This window comes from Nuphar pumila, chromosome 14, assembly GCF_984573655.1.
Source record: "Nuphar pumila chromosome 14, dmNupPumi1.hap1.1, whole genome shotgun sequence".
Taxonomy (NCBI): domain Eukaryota; kingdom Viridiplantae; phylum Streptophyta; class Magnoliopsida; order Nymphaeales; family Nymphaeaceae; genus Nuphar; species Nuphar pumila.
The window spans coordinates 52,437,290-52,455,359 of NC_143262.1; the positions used below are offsets into that span (position 1 = coordinate 52,437,290).

The following is an 18,070-nucleotide window of genomic DNA, read 5'->3' on the forward strand; positions in this document are numbered from 1 at the left end:
AGAAATGGATGCTTTAGTGTCTCAGCATACATGGGATTTAGTTGATTCCCCAGTAGATGCTGACATTGTTGGATGCAAATGGGTATATACAATAAAGTACAAATCAGATGGATCTTTTAAACGGTACAAGGCAAGATTAGTAGCAAAAGGATATACTCAGACATATGGTATTGATTTCTTTGAAACATTTTCTCCTGTTGCACGGATGGGCACCATTCGTCTTGTTCTCTCAGTAGCAATTCATCATGGTTGGAGCTTATGTCAATTAGATGTGAAGAATGCGTTTCTATACGGGGATCTATCTGAGACAGTTTACATGCAACAACCTCTAGGTTTCGAGGTTGAGGGGGAGTGTCAGAAGGTGTGTAGATTGAAAAAGGCGATTTATGGCTTGAAACAAAGTCCTCGTGCATGGTTTCAAAAGTTGTTTGAAGTGATGTCATGCTTTGGCTTCAACAGGTCAGCTGCAGATCATACACTATTTATCAAGAAAACTAACTCAGGCATAGTTGTTATGGTGGTATATGTGGATGACATCATTCTTACAGGAGACGATGTGAAAAATATTGAAGCCACAAAGGCTCATCTTCAAAAACACTTTGTTACAAAAGACCTTGGTTCACTTAGATATTTTCTGGGTATAGAAGTTGCCAGAAACTGTGAAGGGTTTTGTCTCAACCGAAGTATGTTCTTGACTTATTAAAGGAAACAGGAATGTTGGGAGCTAAACCAGCAAATATTCCCATGGACCATAAAGTTCAGTTGTTTGAAGAAGGGTCAAAATCGATCGATAGCAAAAGCTATCGCTCACTAGTAGGGAAGCTATTGTATGTAATTGTTACTAGACCGGATATTGCTTTAGCAGTAAGCAAAGTTAGTGAGTTTATGGACAAACCAACTGAAGTACACTGTAATGCAGCTATAATGATTCTCAGGTATTTAAAATCTTCTCCTGGAAAAGGGTTATTGTTCAAAAAAGGTGGAAATCTGGAGATAGTGGCTTATTCTGATGCTGACTATGCAGGATCTATAGTAGATAGAAAATCTACCACAGGATTCTGTGTGTTTCTGGGAGACAACCTGATTTCATGGAGAAGTAAGAAGCAAAATGTGGTTTCTAGATCGAGTGCAGAATCAGAATATAGGGCTATGGCCCAAACAACTGCTGAATTGATGTGGGTCCGTACTGTTCTTCATGACCTTCAGGTGAAGGTTTCCTCTCCTATGACCATGATGTGTGATAACAAGGTTGCCACATATATAGCGAACAATCTTGTCTTTCATGAGAGAACAAAGCATATTGAGGTGGATTGTCACTATGTAAGAGATATGGTTCAAGCTGGTTATATCTCTACCAAATATCTAAAGTCGGAGGACCAAGTTGCAGATATGTTTACAAAGCCTCTTGCTAGACCAAATTTCTCAAAATGTTGTGACAAGCTGAGCATGATTGATATTTATGCTCCAGCTTGAGGGGGAGTGTTGAGATTAAGAGGTTTTAAGTTTAAGTTTTCTTAGATTAGAGGTTATTTGATATTTTAATTTAATGAGGGACTTATCTGTAATTTCTCCTTTTGGCCTCTCTCTATTTAACATAGAGATTAGCCCTAATAACAGTTAACATGTTCTCTCATTTTGGTAGTCGTCTCTCTCTCTCTCTCTCTCTTCCTAGGTATCTGCGCATCTAATCTACCTTCTACAATGGATAATCTTGCAAAGAACCACAACAAGATGACATTGTAATTATTCATCCAAAAATGTAGAAAATTTGGTCACCAGTGCTCCAATTGATAGTTCAAGCTGGACAAGAACAATGAATGGGTTTCAACTCAAATAAGTTGTTGGAAGTCTACTGTTCTAAAGCCATTCTACGTGGCAGTTTCTTTTATGTCTGTCTCTGCTGATGGAAGCCTGATGAGAAAATCCCTAAAGAAGGGTTCATTCCTGTGCCTCCAGAAGATAGTCTGCACATGCATATACACATGGGATTTCTAAAGCAAACAAAGTATTCACATAAATATAAAACAACATTTGGCCCCACTTCTACTGCAATATTCACTTCAACAGAAATAGTTACAGAAAGGTTTGAACACCAGATGATGAACAAGTTTCTTGTTTTGTGAATAAATTAATAAGTAATATTTAGACAAAGCCCATAACACTAAGTCTGAAGTATAACAGTATGATCGGCTATGTCACATAGACACATGCAGACACAAACACGATCTGGATATGGGGCACAGATATGTAAATTTTGTGAAAATTACACTGATAGAAAAAGATATAATCAAATTTCTATATAAAAATATATTTATGACTAAGTGAAAACTTGAATTCTTCATGAATGTCCAAATGAATGTTTATACTCAGAAGTATTAAGAACACAAATAAAATCATAAGAATTGGCAAAATAGAAATACTTCAAAAGATACATTTGCAGTGACCAAGATGAATCATAGGGTCGCATCCTGTCGTCGGGTTGTATCACGTCACTAGACACATGGCTCAAATCCATGTGTCACTGTGACACAGATGCTTGGTTTGAGGAATCGAAATCTGATTTCATTGAAGCAAGAACTTTGATTTTAAAATGTGCATCAAATATAAAGTAACTTAAGCATTAGCTCAAAAAAGAAAACCTTTTCGCTTTTCTTATTTTGGTTAGTTATGGTGGGGTTGCATCCCTGGAAAGGAAAACAAAAAAAAAGATAACTAAATTCCCACCTTCAAGACAGCAAGATCCTTTGCACGATCTGCACCAACCAACTTACCGTCAAAATTCTTTTGGAGCCTGTTGAAAAACAGATATAGCGAAACTGGACATCAATGATGAAAACTTTTTAAAAAAATTGTTAAAAATATAAATAGACATTGCAGTTCTAATCTTTTCTATTATGGAATATGAGCCAGGAATAAGAACTTCACCCTTTGGATGCAAGGATGTTAACACGTGCAACTACCTGCCCAGGGCTAGGATTCCTAGAAAGAGCATTTCCAACCACTGCATGAAACACAAGCGATGAGTCATTCACTTAAAAACCATAACTGCCACAAAATACCTAACAAAAAAAAACAAGACCAAAACTACATTTTCCCAGCATACAAAAATCTGAAAAAGCTAAAAGTATGCCCGTAGGAAACCCCACATGCAAATTTACGGAAGGCATTGTAATTCATCCCCTGCTTCAGAGCTACCTATTTGTAAAAGCTCCCCTCTGACATAATCTATTTGCAAAGAAACAGGCTTTGGAATAGAAAGATAAACGAAAGATGCTTATGCTGAAGATCATGGTCTGTCATTGCTTTAACATGAGAAGAAGTTTCTTATACCATGATAGTTTGTAACAATATGTCCCAGTCCATCCCACACAACTCCTGAACCATTTCCTTCAGGAACCTGTATTGTGCAAGTTTCGTTAAGCAAATATTTTGAGCTGGCAACATAATATAAAGGAACTTATAAATTTTTGGAGATTATCCAATTATTGCTCGAGTTAAGTTACTGAGCTCACACATGAGTAAATAATGTGTAAATCCAACCTCAATGACACCTGAAATATTCAGTTGAGGACGCAATGTAACATCAAATATGTTGACAACAGAATAGGTGTTCTTATCAAACAGATCAACAGTGCGTTCCTGGAATGGAAAAGTTAGTAACAGCAGTTAGCAAAAATCGAGGGGAATTTTGAGAAACAAAGATGAAAAAGAGAAAAGACCTCTGAAGGGAACAGTTTCCCAGAAAAGAAAACAGGTGGAGTTACTTCTTCCATTGTGACAGTAGGATCACCCAAAGCATGAGCTATGAAAGCAAACAAACAAAGACCAATTAGAGGTATGATAAAAACTACTCAAAAGCCTAGTACAATGTCATTGGTTTCCCACATTTATACAGGTCCTTTCAAATTTGTGTGACAAAATGATTGAGTGGCACAAAAACATTTGCTATATTGTCAGGGATGTAATCTTCAGCCATGATTATATGAACCACTACAAAAGCATATGCTGCATACTACATGTATCTTGATATGTTTATTTCATCAAGGTGTTTTACTCTTTTCCACATTGAGGTTAAAGCTGCATTGCAGGAGCATGTCTGTGCACTGGTACAGGCGGCTGCAATGGAGATGCTGCACATGGGGGAGATTGCTCGACATATGCAAAAGAGGGCATTCTGTGCTCGCCCTCTGCCTGGTGCCACAGTGGCAGTGCCTGCACTGGGGTCGGCACTGGTGGCATGTGGAATGGAGACAGGGGCGCTTGCGTGAGACGTGCAAGCGCTTGCTGCTGCGCGGTGTGTTGGGCACAATGCAGCCTGTGCACAAGGTCATGCACATAGGTGGAAGCGACTGAGTCGTGAGCTATGTCACAGGGATTCGGCTAGCAGGGTGCCGCACCCGCGTCGACACGACTCAACGCGGGTGCGGGTGCGGCACCGGGTGCGATCAACCCGATCCCGGGTGCGTTGACAGCACCCAGGGTCATTTTGGTCCATTTTTGTTTGGATTTAAAAAAAAAAAAAAAATCCCTACGAAATGGGCTGCAGAATTTTAAAAAAATTTCTGGACAGTTGCTTGTTGCTGCTGCTCTTGTTTTATAAAGGGGCACTTGTGTCCACAACATCTGACGAACTTTGTTGGCATCCCATGCTATTCCTGCCTCCAAACAATTAATTCACAGCGTTGGAAAACATACTGTTAACTTGGAAATGATGATCCATCTTCCTCAAAAATTAAAACCAAAATTCAAGAGCCTTTTGAAGTCTTTATGCTTCAACCAACCAGATCCTTTTTAGTCAAGGATTCTCTCTCCATAATAAATGATAATGGTGGTGGTAGAGCCTTGGTGACTATTAGTATTCACTTTTCTCCTGACGAGATGGGTGCTCTAGCCGTAGACTTGTGTAGACCTCTCTTTTCCACATGTCAAATCAAATAAATTTCTTTTAGCTGTCATCTGTGTGCAACTGTATATAAAATGAAATTTGAAGAACCCTAGGCAGTGGCGTGGCAATGGCGCCGTAGGCCTCGTGAAGACTCTCTCTCCAACAAACCATGTCAAACCTTTCGCTTATATTTTTTTTCGTGAAGACCAGGGAGTTTCAGACATGATTGAATCATGACAGTCAGCAGAACGCAGCAGGCTGGGTCGATCAGATTGCCAATCCTTTCGGTTCATCAATTTTGTCCCGTTGAACTAAAGTACACAACAAGCAGAACGTGGGTAACAAATCTTCAAACAAACACACCAGCAAAAAAAACTGAACCCCAACCCGCGTCGGGGGAACCCCCGACCCCCCTTCTATATATATATATATATATGTCACATGGGTGCGGGTGCGACAGGGTGCGGCAGGGGCAAAAATGTATATATATATAAAGGGGAGAGAGAATCCTTTACGAAAAAAGGATTTGAAAAGGCAGGAGTTGTCAGCAGCTGACAGGAGCTGTCAGCAGAGAAAATCCTTTACGAAAAAAAGGATTTGAAAAGGCAGGAACTGTCAGCAGAATTTTTTTTAAAAAAAATTTGCAGCCCATTTCATAGGGCAAATTTAAAAAAAAAAATCCAAAAAAAAAATGGACCTAAATGATCCTGGGTGCGGTCAACACACCCAGGATCGGGTTGACCGCACATGCACCCGCGTCGAGTCGCGTCGACGCGGGTGCGGCACCCTGCTAGCCGAATCCCTGTGACATAGATATATATATATATATATATATATATATATATATACATTTTTGCCCCTGTCACACCCCCGCACCCGGGTTTTTTGGAAGTGCCAAATCCCCGCACCCGCTCCCGCACCCATGTGACATAGGTCGTGAGAGATAGGGTGGTTGATGATGAGGGCAGGGTGTTGAGGCACCCCGTGTGCAAAAAAGAAGAGAGTGAGGGTGGAGTGAGGAGAGGGTGGCGCTCAAGGGAAAACACAAGGAGGATTATCATTCACTAAGGATCAAAAGGGCTTATTACATACTAAAGCCCACAAGGACCGAAAAACTAAGACCACTAAGTAACTAAACCATCCCTCCCCTCTTGTGAAACACCTTGTCCTCAAGGTGTAAGCTCGGGGGAGCTTCAGCACATTTCGGCCTCATCCTCCTAAGTCATTTCAGTCATCATTGGGCCCTGCCATTCGATGCTTCCACACACACCGGGAAGCCACAATGAGTAATGGTTGGTGTGTTGTGTATGCAGTTGGCTCATTACTCGGTGTTCGGCAGGGGCTGGTTGGTGGCTCCCCTGCGGTGGGGCTTCAAGTGCAAGGTGTGAAATACTAGATGGATCTAAGCATCAACAGGTAGCTTCAGGTTCTAAGATACAAGCCCGATCCGCTGCACTATCTGAAATAGGTTGTGATACCGTACCTTGGCCCTAGTTTGTAGGCAGCCTCCTTACAAAGAGATTTCTGTCATTTCAACCTGGCTGGTACCGCCTTCAACCAAACCCAATCACCAACATTGTATTGTCACACAGCCCTTCCACAATCATATAAATGTTTCATCCTGTTTTAGGCACGATGGAGGTTGTGCCAAATCATATTGTCTCGTTCTTATAGTTGAGCATCGAGATCGGCCAAAGCTGTTGAACCGGGCACATGTCGAAGGATTGATGGGGTGGACAGCATAGAGCACGAGTGGGACTGCAGTGTACCACCCTTCACAACAAAGGGAGCCTCCATCCCCAACCACATCACCTTGAAGGGTGCTTGTGCTTGAATCTCGTACCCCGGTGAGTTAGCAAGCTGAGACCATACAAAATTATGGGTCAAACTTGTGTCGACCAGAATGTTGATGGGTTTGCCAAGCAGCTTCCCATTGATTTGCATGGAGTGTGGTGTTGCTCCACTTGCTAGAGCATGCATCGATATTTCAAGAGACTGCATGTCCACCTCTCATTTATCATGCAACTCAGCTATATCTTCCTCTCGGTCTGAGTCCTCAGTCACATACATGTCTAGGTGCTTACAGTGGTGCCAGGGCACCCACCACTCATCGCAATTGTAGCACAAGTCTTGCTTGCATTTTTCAGCCATCTGCTCACCTGTTAACTGCTTCACAAACACTTGGCGAGCGCAGCCAACCTCTCTTGTTTTGGCTGCAATAGTTCTCCCACATTTGAGTCACGCCATGGCGGGGCATTGGGAATCCAGTCTTCCCTACTCATCCACCCAAGCCTCCTATGCTTCTCTTTGGCCACATGGGCCATCTCAAAGCACTCCAAGAGGGTGCTCGGTTTACCTGACTGCAATTTCACTCTCAAATCATCTCGTAGGCCTCCGATAAAAAACCTCAGTAGTGGCTCCTGAGACCATCGAGTTGAGGTTTTTGAACTCAGCTTGATAGTCTGTGACTGACCCTTTTACTTCACTTTAGATAGCTTAACATTGAAATTCACGTAAGCCGAAGTATAATGCCCCAAAATTTCAAACTTGCGAACATTTCAGAAAACAGGCAAGAGACTGGAAGAAATCTCTTTCCTTCAGAGTTTATTTATGAAATCAGCGGAATACTATACTTCCGTTAATTCAGAAGGCAAGCTGACAACTTTGGGCACGTTAACTAAAAGAACCAAAACTCACAAAATTCGGGTATCCTAAGGAAAATCCGTTACAAACCCAAAGCGTCCAGGACGTGAGCTAAGAGCAGAAAGAAGAAGTCTTGAAGCCATCTTGCAATCGCGCCAGCGCCCGTAGTGTACCTAATCATCACCTGTACCCATAGAATGGGTTAGTTTCGCGAAAAACTAGTAGGTGCACAAGAGAGACTATAGGAAACTGAATTAAGTACATTTAATTCAGTATGTTGAGGAGTTTAAAGTAGATATGCAGTTAAACAGGTAAGCAGTACAAGGTAAGCAGTTTAAAGCGGGTAAGCGGTGCAAGCAGGTAAGTAAGCAGTCAAGCCCATGTGGGCATTTTCTTTTTTTTCAAATGGGCAAAAATGTCACTTTATAAAAAATTTGACACATGGCACGCCTTTTGCAAGTGGGTTCCCATGTGGGTCCTTTTCATCTTTTATAAATGGGTAGAATGGGTACTTGGCTAAAATTTTGACACATGGCATCACCTTGGGGGGTGATGTTCATGTGGGTTTTTTAAAAGTGAAGGGGTTTTTTAAAGGTTTATTAAAAACCGATTTTGATTTTAAATCTTGAAAATGCCAAGTGGTGCCCGATCTTTGAAAATAATATTTTTGAGATTGAGGTAAAAAGGTAAATAAAACATGAGAATAAAAGGGAATTTGGAAATAATTGGATTTCAAAAATTCCAATTTTGATTTACAAAATTCAAATTGGGCAAAAATCGGATCCAAATTGAATTTTGAGAGATTTTGCAAAAAATACCGATTTTGGTTTCTGAAATTTCAAAGATTATTTTGAAATTGGGGATAAATTTTGGATTTTGAATTTGAAATCCACAAATTGATTTTGAATAAAAATTGAATTTTGAAATTCGATCTGGATCCATTTTGACATTTCAAAATCCAAACTGAATTTTGAATTGGATCCAAGGTATTTTTCAAAAGAATTTTGAAATTCAAAGGTTGTTTTTGGATTTTGGGATAAAAATCGGATTTTGATTTTAAATATGAAATCCCCAAATTGATTTTCAATAAAATTTGGATTTTGAAATTGGATCTGGATCCATTTTAACATTTCGAAATCCAAACTAAATTTTAAATTGGATCTAGGGTATTTTTCAAATGATTTTTACAAACTGGTGGTTTTGAATTTGAAAATCCAAAGATTGATTTTGAAATTAGAATAAAAAGTTGAGTTTTGAAAAGGATCTAGATCTGAAGTTTTTGAAAAAGATTGGATCTGGATCTCGATCTGATAAAAATTTGGTTCGAAATGGGAATCGAGCCCTAAATTATGGATTGTAAATGGAGAAAGCTCTGAATTCATAATAAAATTGGGACTTTGGATCTGGATCCAGTTCAAATAATGAAGTTGGGTCTAGATTTGAATCAAAATCTCATAAGTGAAATTGAATCTCAGATGTTAGATTAATCTAAGTTCAGAATTTGATTGAACTGAACTTCTGAATGGATCAGAAGGTAGATCCAGACCGAACTGGATCTGAAATGGTTTGATTGGATCCTAGATATCTGATGAGATAATCCAGGTGCAAATAATGAATTGGACTCTGGATATGGATTTCTAAATAAATCAGATGAAAAATCTAGGTCCGGGCATGAAGGTGACTTTATCATTGTCATCCATCGATTACAAGGAGAGAAAGAATAGGGATAGAAGAGAAACAAAAAGGAAAATGAAAAAGAAAGAAGGAAAAAAAATAATACAACAAGATGTGAAATCTTCCCCAATGAAGTGATAAAATACTTCTCTTCAAGTGGCAAACACTTTTGCAAATGGGCACGGAAACCGAGGCAGCTTTTCCTCAAGATTTAGTACTTTCGCAGCTCTGATACCATGAAATAAAATGGGGATCTTCGAAACACGAGCTTAGATTCATAAGGGCAAGTGTCAAGAATGATACTAAAGCATAACCCTTAAAAAGGGTATAACTGGAAACAAAATAAAAATAAAAATGTATTCTTTATTGATATAAAAAACCAAATGCTTAAGAAGCATTGGGATTAAATACAAGAGGGGTTGCACCCCTTTATATACACAGCAGAAAGAGGACTCAATAGAGTTGTTGGACTGTGTCAGTCCAACAGCGCTATTGCTAGTCAAGTCTGGACAGGACTTGATTAGCAACCGTCATTCTAGTTCAAACTGAACTAGATGACATAAAGACAAAATAAAAATAAAGGAAAAAATTACAAAAAAGAAAGAAATGAAAATATATTTATATATATAATAATATAATATTATATATATGTACAGTTTTACATTTTAACAAAGGTGACATCATGTCAGCCAAGGAAAAAACATGCATGTCAGTGAGTCATTTTCTGTAGCCAGTGAATTTGATTGGTCAAGCACATTTTCTTGGCTCAATATATTCAACTTATCATGATTGTATGCCCTTTTTGTTTTTAAAAGAAAAAAACTTTACATTTTCTCTCATGTTTCACTTTTCTCTACACTTTCTAGTGTCTACTCCTTTGCAATGAGACTCATTACCAATATAGTTAAAAGCGTATTTGAACCCCTATGAGAAAGACTAGGAATACGGGTGTATCGTATCATAAGGTACAGGAAAAAAGAACTCATTTAAAAATCATAAAAAATACAAAAAATATAGAAAAATCATGAAATGCAATTAAAATTTTCAAATTTAAGCATTACGATCAATTAAACATAAATATGCACTATTAAAACAGGTGTAACGATATGTAACAACTATCAAAACAAAATATTTACTATTACAACAATATTTAACATTTTTGTGTCATACAAGGTGTACCATATGATACAATGTGATACATCATTGTATAGCACAATACAGGCCGATACAACTCAGATAATCGCAATCTACCAATATTATCTGCAGTATCGCATCGGCCTAAGGACCAGTACTACTACGGCATATCGTATTGTATGATACAATAAGATACTGCTAACACAACTCACCACCATCTTTTGAACTCCGTTTCAAAATTCAAAAAACTCCAAAAAGTAAATGCACCGACAATTCTCATAAGCATTTGGGCATCACCACGTGATTATGAAACATTACATATTTTTCAGCTTTTGTTTAAAGTTTAAACAATCAGTTCAATGGACCTTCTACTTGGTACTAACCTCTGTCATAGATATCAGCGATATTTTCAAAATATCACGATATTATCGTGGTATTTTCAGCGATCAATATTATAGGTAAAATATTGTGCTATTTTGAAAATATCGCCAATTTGATTTATCGCGATATTATCAATTATTTTTACTGTTTTTATTTATTTTCTACATCTTAAATGTGTTTTTCAAAATATTTGGAAGCAAGAGGTTTTAAGTTGAGTAAGAGTAAGACAGAATACATGGAATGTCGGTTTAGTAAGCAACGAAGTAGTGATGGGAGTGTAGTGAAGCTTGGTGAGCAAGAAATACCGGTGGATGATTGTTTCAAATATTTGGGATCTATCATTCAAAAGTATGGAGAAATTGATGGAGATGTAAATCATAGGATAAAAGTTGGGTGGATGAAATGGAAAAGTGCAACTGGAGTGTTGTGCGATCATAGAATGCCATTGCGGTTGAAGGGAAAGTTTTATAGGACGACTATTAGGTCTGCTTTACTATATGGTACGGAATGTTGGGCTGCCAAGAGACATCATATTCAAAAAATGAGTGTAGTCGAGATGTGTATGCTGAGATGGATGTGTGGAAATACAATAAAATATAAGATTCGGAACGAGGAGATACGTAAGAAGGTAGGCGTTGCACCCATTGAAAATAAGATGAGAGAGAATCTTTTACGGTGGTTTGGACATATTCGGCGAAGGCCTAATGATGCTCCAGTTAGAAGGATGGAGAAATGGAAAAATATATTAGTTAAAAGAGGTCGGGGTAGGCCTAGAAAGACATGGATGGAGGTGATAGGAAAGGATATGAATGCTTTGAACCTCACCGAGGACATGGCATTGGATAGAAATGATTGGAGGAGAAGGATTCATGTGAAAGACCCATAATGATTTTCTTTCGCCGACCCCAATTATTTTGGGATGAAGGCGTAGTTGTTGTTGTTGTTGTTATTTATTTTCTACATCTTAAATGTGTTTTTCTTCTTTTTGCATTTTTTACTTATTTCTTTATTATATAAGTATTCCATTATCCTATGGTACCTGGACACTCCATTTTGCCCTCTGTACCTATGTCAATATGCGTATCCCCGTGTCGACACACGTCGACACCTGGACTCCATGTTACCTTCCGTATATAAAAGTTTGTATTCAATTTATAATTTTAACATCATATTTTAAGTATATAATATATATTTTAGATATAGCATATATATTTAGATTATATTCAGTTTATTTTCAATTTGTTTTGTATTTATGTGATATTTAATATATATAGCCATGTCCCCGTACCCATATTTTTTGGAATAGCCATGTCGTACCCGTACTCGTACCCATACCCAAGTGATATAGTCATTACCTAAATATGATATTTTCTTACTTATTTTTGTTATTTTTAAATTTTAAATTTTTTTTAAGCCCTAAGATTTTTTCAAGATTTATCATCAAACCTATAATATCGGGAGAAATAGCCTCACCGAGATATAGCAGGTACTGATATTTGTGACTATATCATTAACCATGATGGGAACCAAAATCCTCCTATCATTTAGGCAGTTACAATGAACAAATAAGTTAAAGCTAAATACCTATGCCTTCAATCAGATCATTTCTGTAGTAGGATCAAGATGCAGATATTCTATTTCAATTGTATTTGATAGCAATGCATATTGCCCAGAACTAATACTTTACAAGTGTGGTTGGCACCAACAGAAGAACTACTAATCAGAATTTTTTAAAAATTAACATAAGATTAGCTGATTGCATCAGGTCATAACCCCCATTAACACAATTTCAAGTTATCTTACATCAAACTTTCGCAAATTACATTTACTTCCTAACCAATGGAAACAACAAAACTGAAATGAACACAAATAGATTGAGAATGTAAACAAGGTCATGGTGACACCAAGGCAGTTCAATCATCTAGCAATCTTAAATTTCATCCTGGAAGAAAGAAAACTATAATGCTTAAGGTAGACATGTTTCCAATGCAAAACCCTTTTGAAGCCACCGAACTTCAGCTTTAGCGCTTTACAGTCATTTAAAGTGCCAAAAACTGTTCATAGAGATCATCATCAATGTCAAATAGATAGAATCAATTGTTGGCCAAGAAATAAATCACCTGAAGAATACCATGAAGGATGATTCCAAAAATATACAGCCATGCTTGTAAACAACATACGACGTGTTATGGAAAACCCATTCTGACAAACCACTGCACCTAATTCATTGAAGCGTTTGTCAGCTGGCCTACAAGTCAAGAAAAGGTTAATAACTTAATACCCAAGAGAAAAGATGATGACAATGCAATATAAACATCAAGCTTCAAGAGGAAGACATAACTTCACAAGCCTCTGCCATGTACAATCATCAAAGGATGTTTTAGCCATGAGCAAAATACTTTTCCAATTTAAGAAAATCAAAAGTCATAAGAATCCAAGCATATACATGGAACTCACTCATGACCGTGCAAAGCATGACAGGATGAAAGTAAAATTAACATGTCATGTCACTGAAATTTCAACTTTTAGAATTACAGGGAGTGCTCCTTCTCACATATTCCTCCTTGAAGCGCCAAAAGTCTATCAAGTTTGCAAACAAATTATGAATGACCACTGATACTTTTATCAAGCTATATTGCCCTCATCAACTGCATTGCGTGTCTCACAAATTTTATCATCTTATGAAGCTTTTGAACTGTGCAACATCAAAGACAAGGTGTTTTTTTACAGGTGAAAAAGGATGATCAGGTGGGTGATCAGGTGCAGCAGCACGCTAAAAGTGTGCAGTCACATTGCACCTGATTCTCCCTCCATCTGTACGGTTAAAACTAACTTTTGGGTGGCTAAATCTATGCAAACAAGAGTGGCTGCCACTGTCTAGTATCGTGGTTTAGAACCAGTATATATATATATATATATATATATATATATATATATATATATATATATATATATATATATATATATATATATATATATATATATAATGAAAGAAACAGTTTTTAGGAACAAGGCACAGTTCTTGTAAGAAGCAAAGGGTATTTTCAACCTTGAGAAAACTTGATTGCACTATTGGCCAAAATTACGATCATCTAGAAGCGAGCTTTTCATGAAGTTTCAGAAGTATGAAAGGAGTGTATCATTTCATGCTTCTTGTGCGAGCATCGGAGGTTTTTAGAAGCTTCCAGTAAATAAGCTTCGTCCCATCCCTCCTAGCACCGACCCTACTAAAATCAAACAACCATTTCCATTAACGTAGATGGATAACGTGCAAATTTACTCTCTATATTGAAAATAGTCACTCTTTCACTTGAAAATACCAAGACTTTCAAGAGTAAGAAGGTCAAAATATGTTTGCACACATTCAGATTTTATTAGCTTGGAGATTTATAAGTAAAATATGCAAAACTAAACCTACTCAACACATTTAGCCGTAAAACCGCAACAACACCATTCAAAATCAGAACCAAAAATGAAAAAAAAAAAAACAGAAAAGAAACTACGAGGCTCACTTCGAACGCAATACGGAATTCGGCTGCCCTTCTTGAGAGAAATCCTTTCCCAAGTTCTTCAAAGAAGAGGGAGAAGAAGAAGAGCGAGGAAATTTGGAAGCCCCGTTGAGGAACAACTCCCTCCTCCCGGACCACTTGGGAAGCACGGAACCGAGGAGTTGGAGAGACGACAAAACCTCCTGCATCCCCACCGACCCAAGCAGACAGACCCTCCTAACCTTCTCCCTCTCTTATTTGTCAGTGTGAGAGGAGCTCCCCTCTGAAATTTGTTTGATGGTGGTGATTTTTCTTATGGGGGCCTTGGAAGAAGATAGAGGCACTACACCACTTTCTTACAGCTGGGAAGGGTGGGTACAAACGAGTCGGATACGGGTCCGGCCACCATGTGGTGGTGGATAAAAAAAAGGTCTTTTTTTTGCAAATTGGTCTTGCCTTATAACCGATTTGCAAACTAACCCTTATCAGGTTTTGCAAATTGGTCCCTGACTTTCTCATGGTTATTTCAAATTCACTGTAAGCATTGCAAAATTTTACTTTTGCAAGTTAAACTGACCTTTGAAAAAAAATTTGAAAATAACTTGCCTCTTTGTTTTAAAATGCAAGATAATCCTGAAAAATAGGACTCGTTTGTTGGTACGAGGTTCAATCGTTTATGTCGCCATAACCAGGGGTAATCGAACCAAGAATCAATTATGTGTTTTACTTTGCTCAATTTGTCTAAATCGATGTTCTATTTTCTAAAATACATAAAGAATCAGGCATGTGCTGTGAAATTCTGAAAAATGCAGATTGAAAAGCATAATGTTTGCTTTGGAAATTTGAAATATATGGAAAAGAGAATGATTGAAAAATCGTGAGTCACATTGAAAAATGTTTTTTGAAGAAAAAAATGATTTCTTAAGAAAAATCAGATGTTTTAAGAAAATTGATTTTGAAAAAATTCAAGAAAACTTGGAGAAAATTGATTTTTCTAAGTTTTGAAAAACATCAAAAGATATGGGTGTGTGGCCCCGTAAAACTATGTTAATGATGCAATCTAACCTAGATGAATGTAACTTAAGAAAATATTTTTTAAAGAATTTGAGAAAAATCATTTCAAAATGGAATTTATGTGCCCTATAGAATTTTGATGAAATAGATTCTTTATATATACCTGACTATGGCCACGAATATATATTGAATATAGTTTATTTGATTTTAAAAGGAAAAAATATTTGAAAAAACTTTGAAATATGCAATAATTTATGAAGACAGCCTAAGAGTGTAGGCTGATTGTGGCTTAGAAAAAGATGATAAATCTGGGTTTTGTTTGTATTCTGACTATAGCCATAAATATGAAACCCACCGAGTTTATCAACTCTTTAGAAGCTAGTGCACGTGTCATTTGTATAGATCATTATGATTTTGAATGTGCATGAATCATCATTCATCACACAAATCATATTATAAAAAAATAAACTATATGCAATGCATCATAACCTAAGTAGGAAAAGTAAATTCTTATTCCAAATTTATAATTAATTTACATCACTAATCGAATTTAAATAAAGGAAAATAAAAAAATTACAGTCTCGAATATTCCTGCAAAACTAGAAAACTTGTTAGTGAAGATATGTTGGTTTTTCTAGATTTATCTAGTAATATTTGAATTTATCCGGATATAAGTTTTTTTTCATGTTTTCCCAAGATAACATAATAAAATATGATGTAAAATTTAAAAAATAATAAATATAAATAACTTTAAATTTTGGATTTTAGAGAAAATGATAAAAATACCCTCGAAAACAAGAATATGACTTTGAAATCAGGGTTTTCAAAAGATATTTTTGTAAAACTTTAGATTTAGGGTTCAAATATAATCAAATAACCACAAAATCGGGTATAAGATACCCTAGCATGATTATAAACATAACAAAACATTAAAAATATGAAAAACATGCATAAAAATTGAAATATCATAAAAAGAGCAATTTTTAACAGTGTTTTACTCGAACCCAGATTCCGCGGGCATCCTGTTTTTGCAATTTAATCAAATAATATATCAAATGAACTAAAAAATTAACAAAAATTGACATGGATAGTTTTGAAAACCATAAAATTAAAATAAAATAAAAAATATATTTTTGATATTATTTTAATATGAAAATTAAATAAAACCCTAAAATATGCAATTTTGCACGCAAACACATACCTGTCATAGTGTCAGACCTGAATTAGGGATCAAATCACCATAGAAATTCATAAAAATTTACAAAGAGATACTAGACAGAAAACAAAAATTTCTATTTTTATATATTGGAAAAATCATCTCTGGTTAGGGAGATATCATACCCGCAATATAGGCTCAATTCCGATGAATATATAACGAGTTGAAATAAGTACATCAAGTTTTGGTTACAGGGAAATATAGCAAATCATATTAAAAAATTATAAAATACACAGAGGAAGACTTTCCATTTTACATATCATCTATCGAATCTTCGATTAGGGAGATACGATTCGAGATACGATTGATACAAGTCGATCTAGGATTTAAATAAGGTATATCAAGCTCTGAAAAACTGATTCTACTTTCTGACAGAGGAAAAATAGTAAACCGATGCAAAAAAATATGAGACATTTTTAGTAAATACTAGACATCAAGAATAAACCACTTCAACTTACGAATTTCAATCGAATCTCTGACGAGGGAGATATTACATCTGCAAGTTGTTTTTTAATCCCAATAGCGATTTCACAGATTCAAAATTACGGTTCGGTTTCTTATTTTTTTGATAGGGCTATATAACTCAATAATCTGATTTTTTATGGGAAATCACTGACAAACTCATAAATCAACTTTTAAAAAAATCAAAATTTATTAACGAGAAATCAAACATGAAATAACTTTGTTTCCGCATACCCGAAATCCAAACCGCATATTATCCATAAAATGCATGAATAAATCTAATTTAATCATTTTAAAACCCTAAAAAAATGTAAAAAACATAATGAATCATGATTTGATGCTTGAATACATGAATTAATCATTAACATGGTAAAATAAATAAATAAAATCAGGAAAACATGGTTAGGATTTTATTTAGCCATTAAAAGAAAGATCTGACCCATTGAACGGGCGAATCGTAATCTTTTTTAGGCATTTAGCATAATAAATAAAAAAATAAATATTTTTAATGGATAAAAACGTGTAAGGTACCCTCAAACATCAGCTTAACATCATTTTGAGGTCTTTACATGATTTTTTTTAAATAAAAGAAAAGGAAAAGCATGCTAAAAGTGGCGATAATGGTGATTTTAATGAAATAAAGTAATAAAAATAATTAAAATAATAAAATAAATTAAATAAAACCTTACCTTGGGGTGCAACAATGGAGGAAGGAGAGGAGGAGCCTAATGAGAGAGGGAGCCACGAATTTGGAGAGGGAGAGAGGAGAAAAAAAGATGTATGACCCTCCCTTTAAAGACCCTATTTATAGTTTTTTCAAAACCCTAGAGTTAGGGTCTAATTAATACCTAACTTTGACTTTCCAACCTTATCTAGAATTAACCAACAAGGGGGGATGATTTTTTTGAGAATTCTAGCCTAGGTGGGACTCTATCTAACAGTAATTAACTTAATTAACTTAATTAATAAAAAGAAATTCCAAATGTGGCACCACTTAGGCGGGCCCACATTTGGTTTTTAAAACTCGAATTTAAAAACTATTAAAAAACAAAGATGAAGTTTTAAAATCACTTTTGACTTTTTTGACTTAGCTAGGACACTGACTAATCCTAAACTAACCAAAACTTTCAAATGTGGTGCCACCCAGTGTAGGCTCCACTTGATTTTTCAGAA

At 36.3% G+C, this 18,070-nt stretch overlaps 1 protein-coding gene across 1 annotated transcript in view; it reads right to left on the reverse strand.

Moving 5' to 3' along the window:
- Positions 1 to 14,532, reverse strand: part of LOC149816819 (protease Do-like 8, chloroplastic) — a 94,968-nt gene extending 80,436 nt beyond the window's left edge. The window contains exons 1-7 of the mRNA XM_089988180.1: positions 14,230 to 14,532; positions 12,838 to 12,965; positions 3,720 to 3,802; positions 3,541 to 3,639; positions 3,331 to 3,397; positions 2,926 to 3,001; positions 2,725 to 2,791 (exon numbers count right to left, since the gene is read on the reverse strand). Coding sequence (XP_089844306.1) covers positions 2,725 to 2,791; positions 2,926 to 3,001; positions 3,331 to 3,397; positions 3,541 to 3,639; positions 3,720 to 3,802; positions 12,838 to 12,965; positions 14,230 to 14,414 — 705 coding nt within the window. The 5' untranslated portion in view covers positions 14,415 to 14,532. The remainder of the gene's footprint in view (positions 1 to 2,724; positions 2,792 to 2,925; positions 3,002 to 3,330; positions 3,398 to 3,540; positions 3,640 to 3,719; positions 3,803 to 12,837; positions 12,966 to 14,229) is intronic.
- Between the last annotated feature and the right edge of the window lie 3,538 nt (positions 14,533 to 18,070).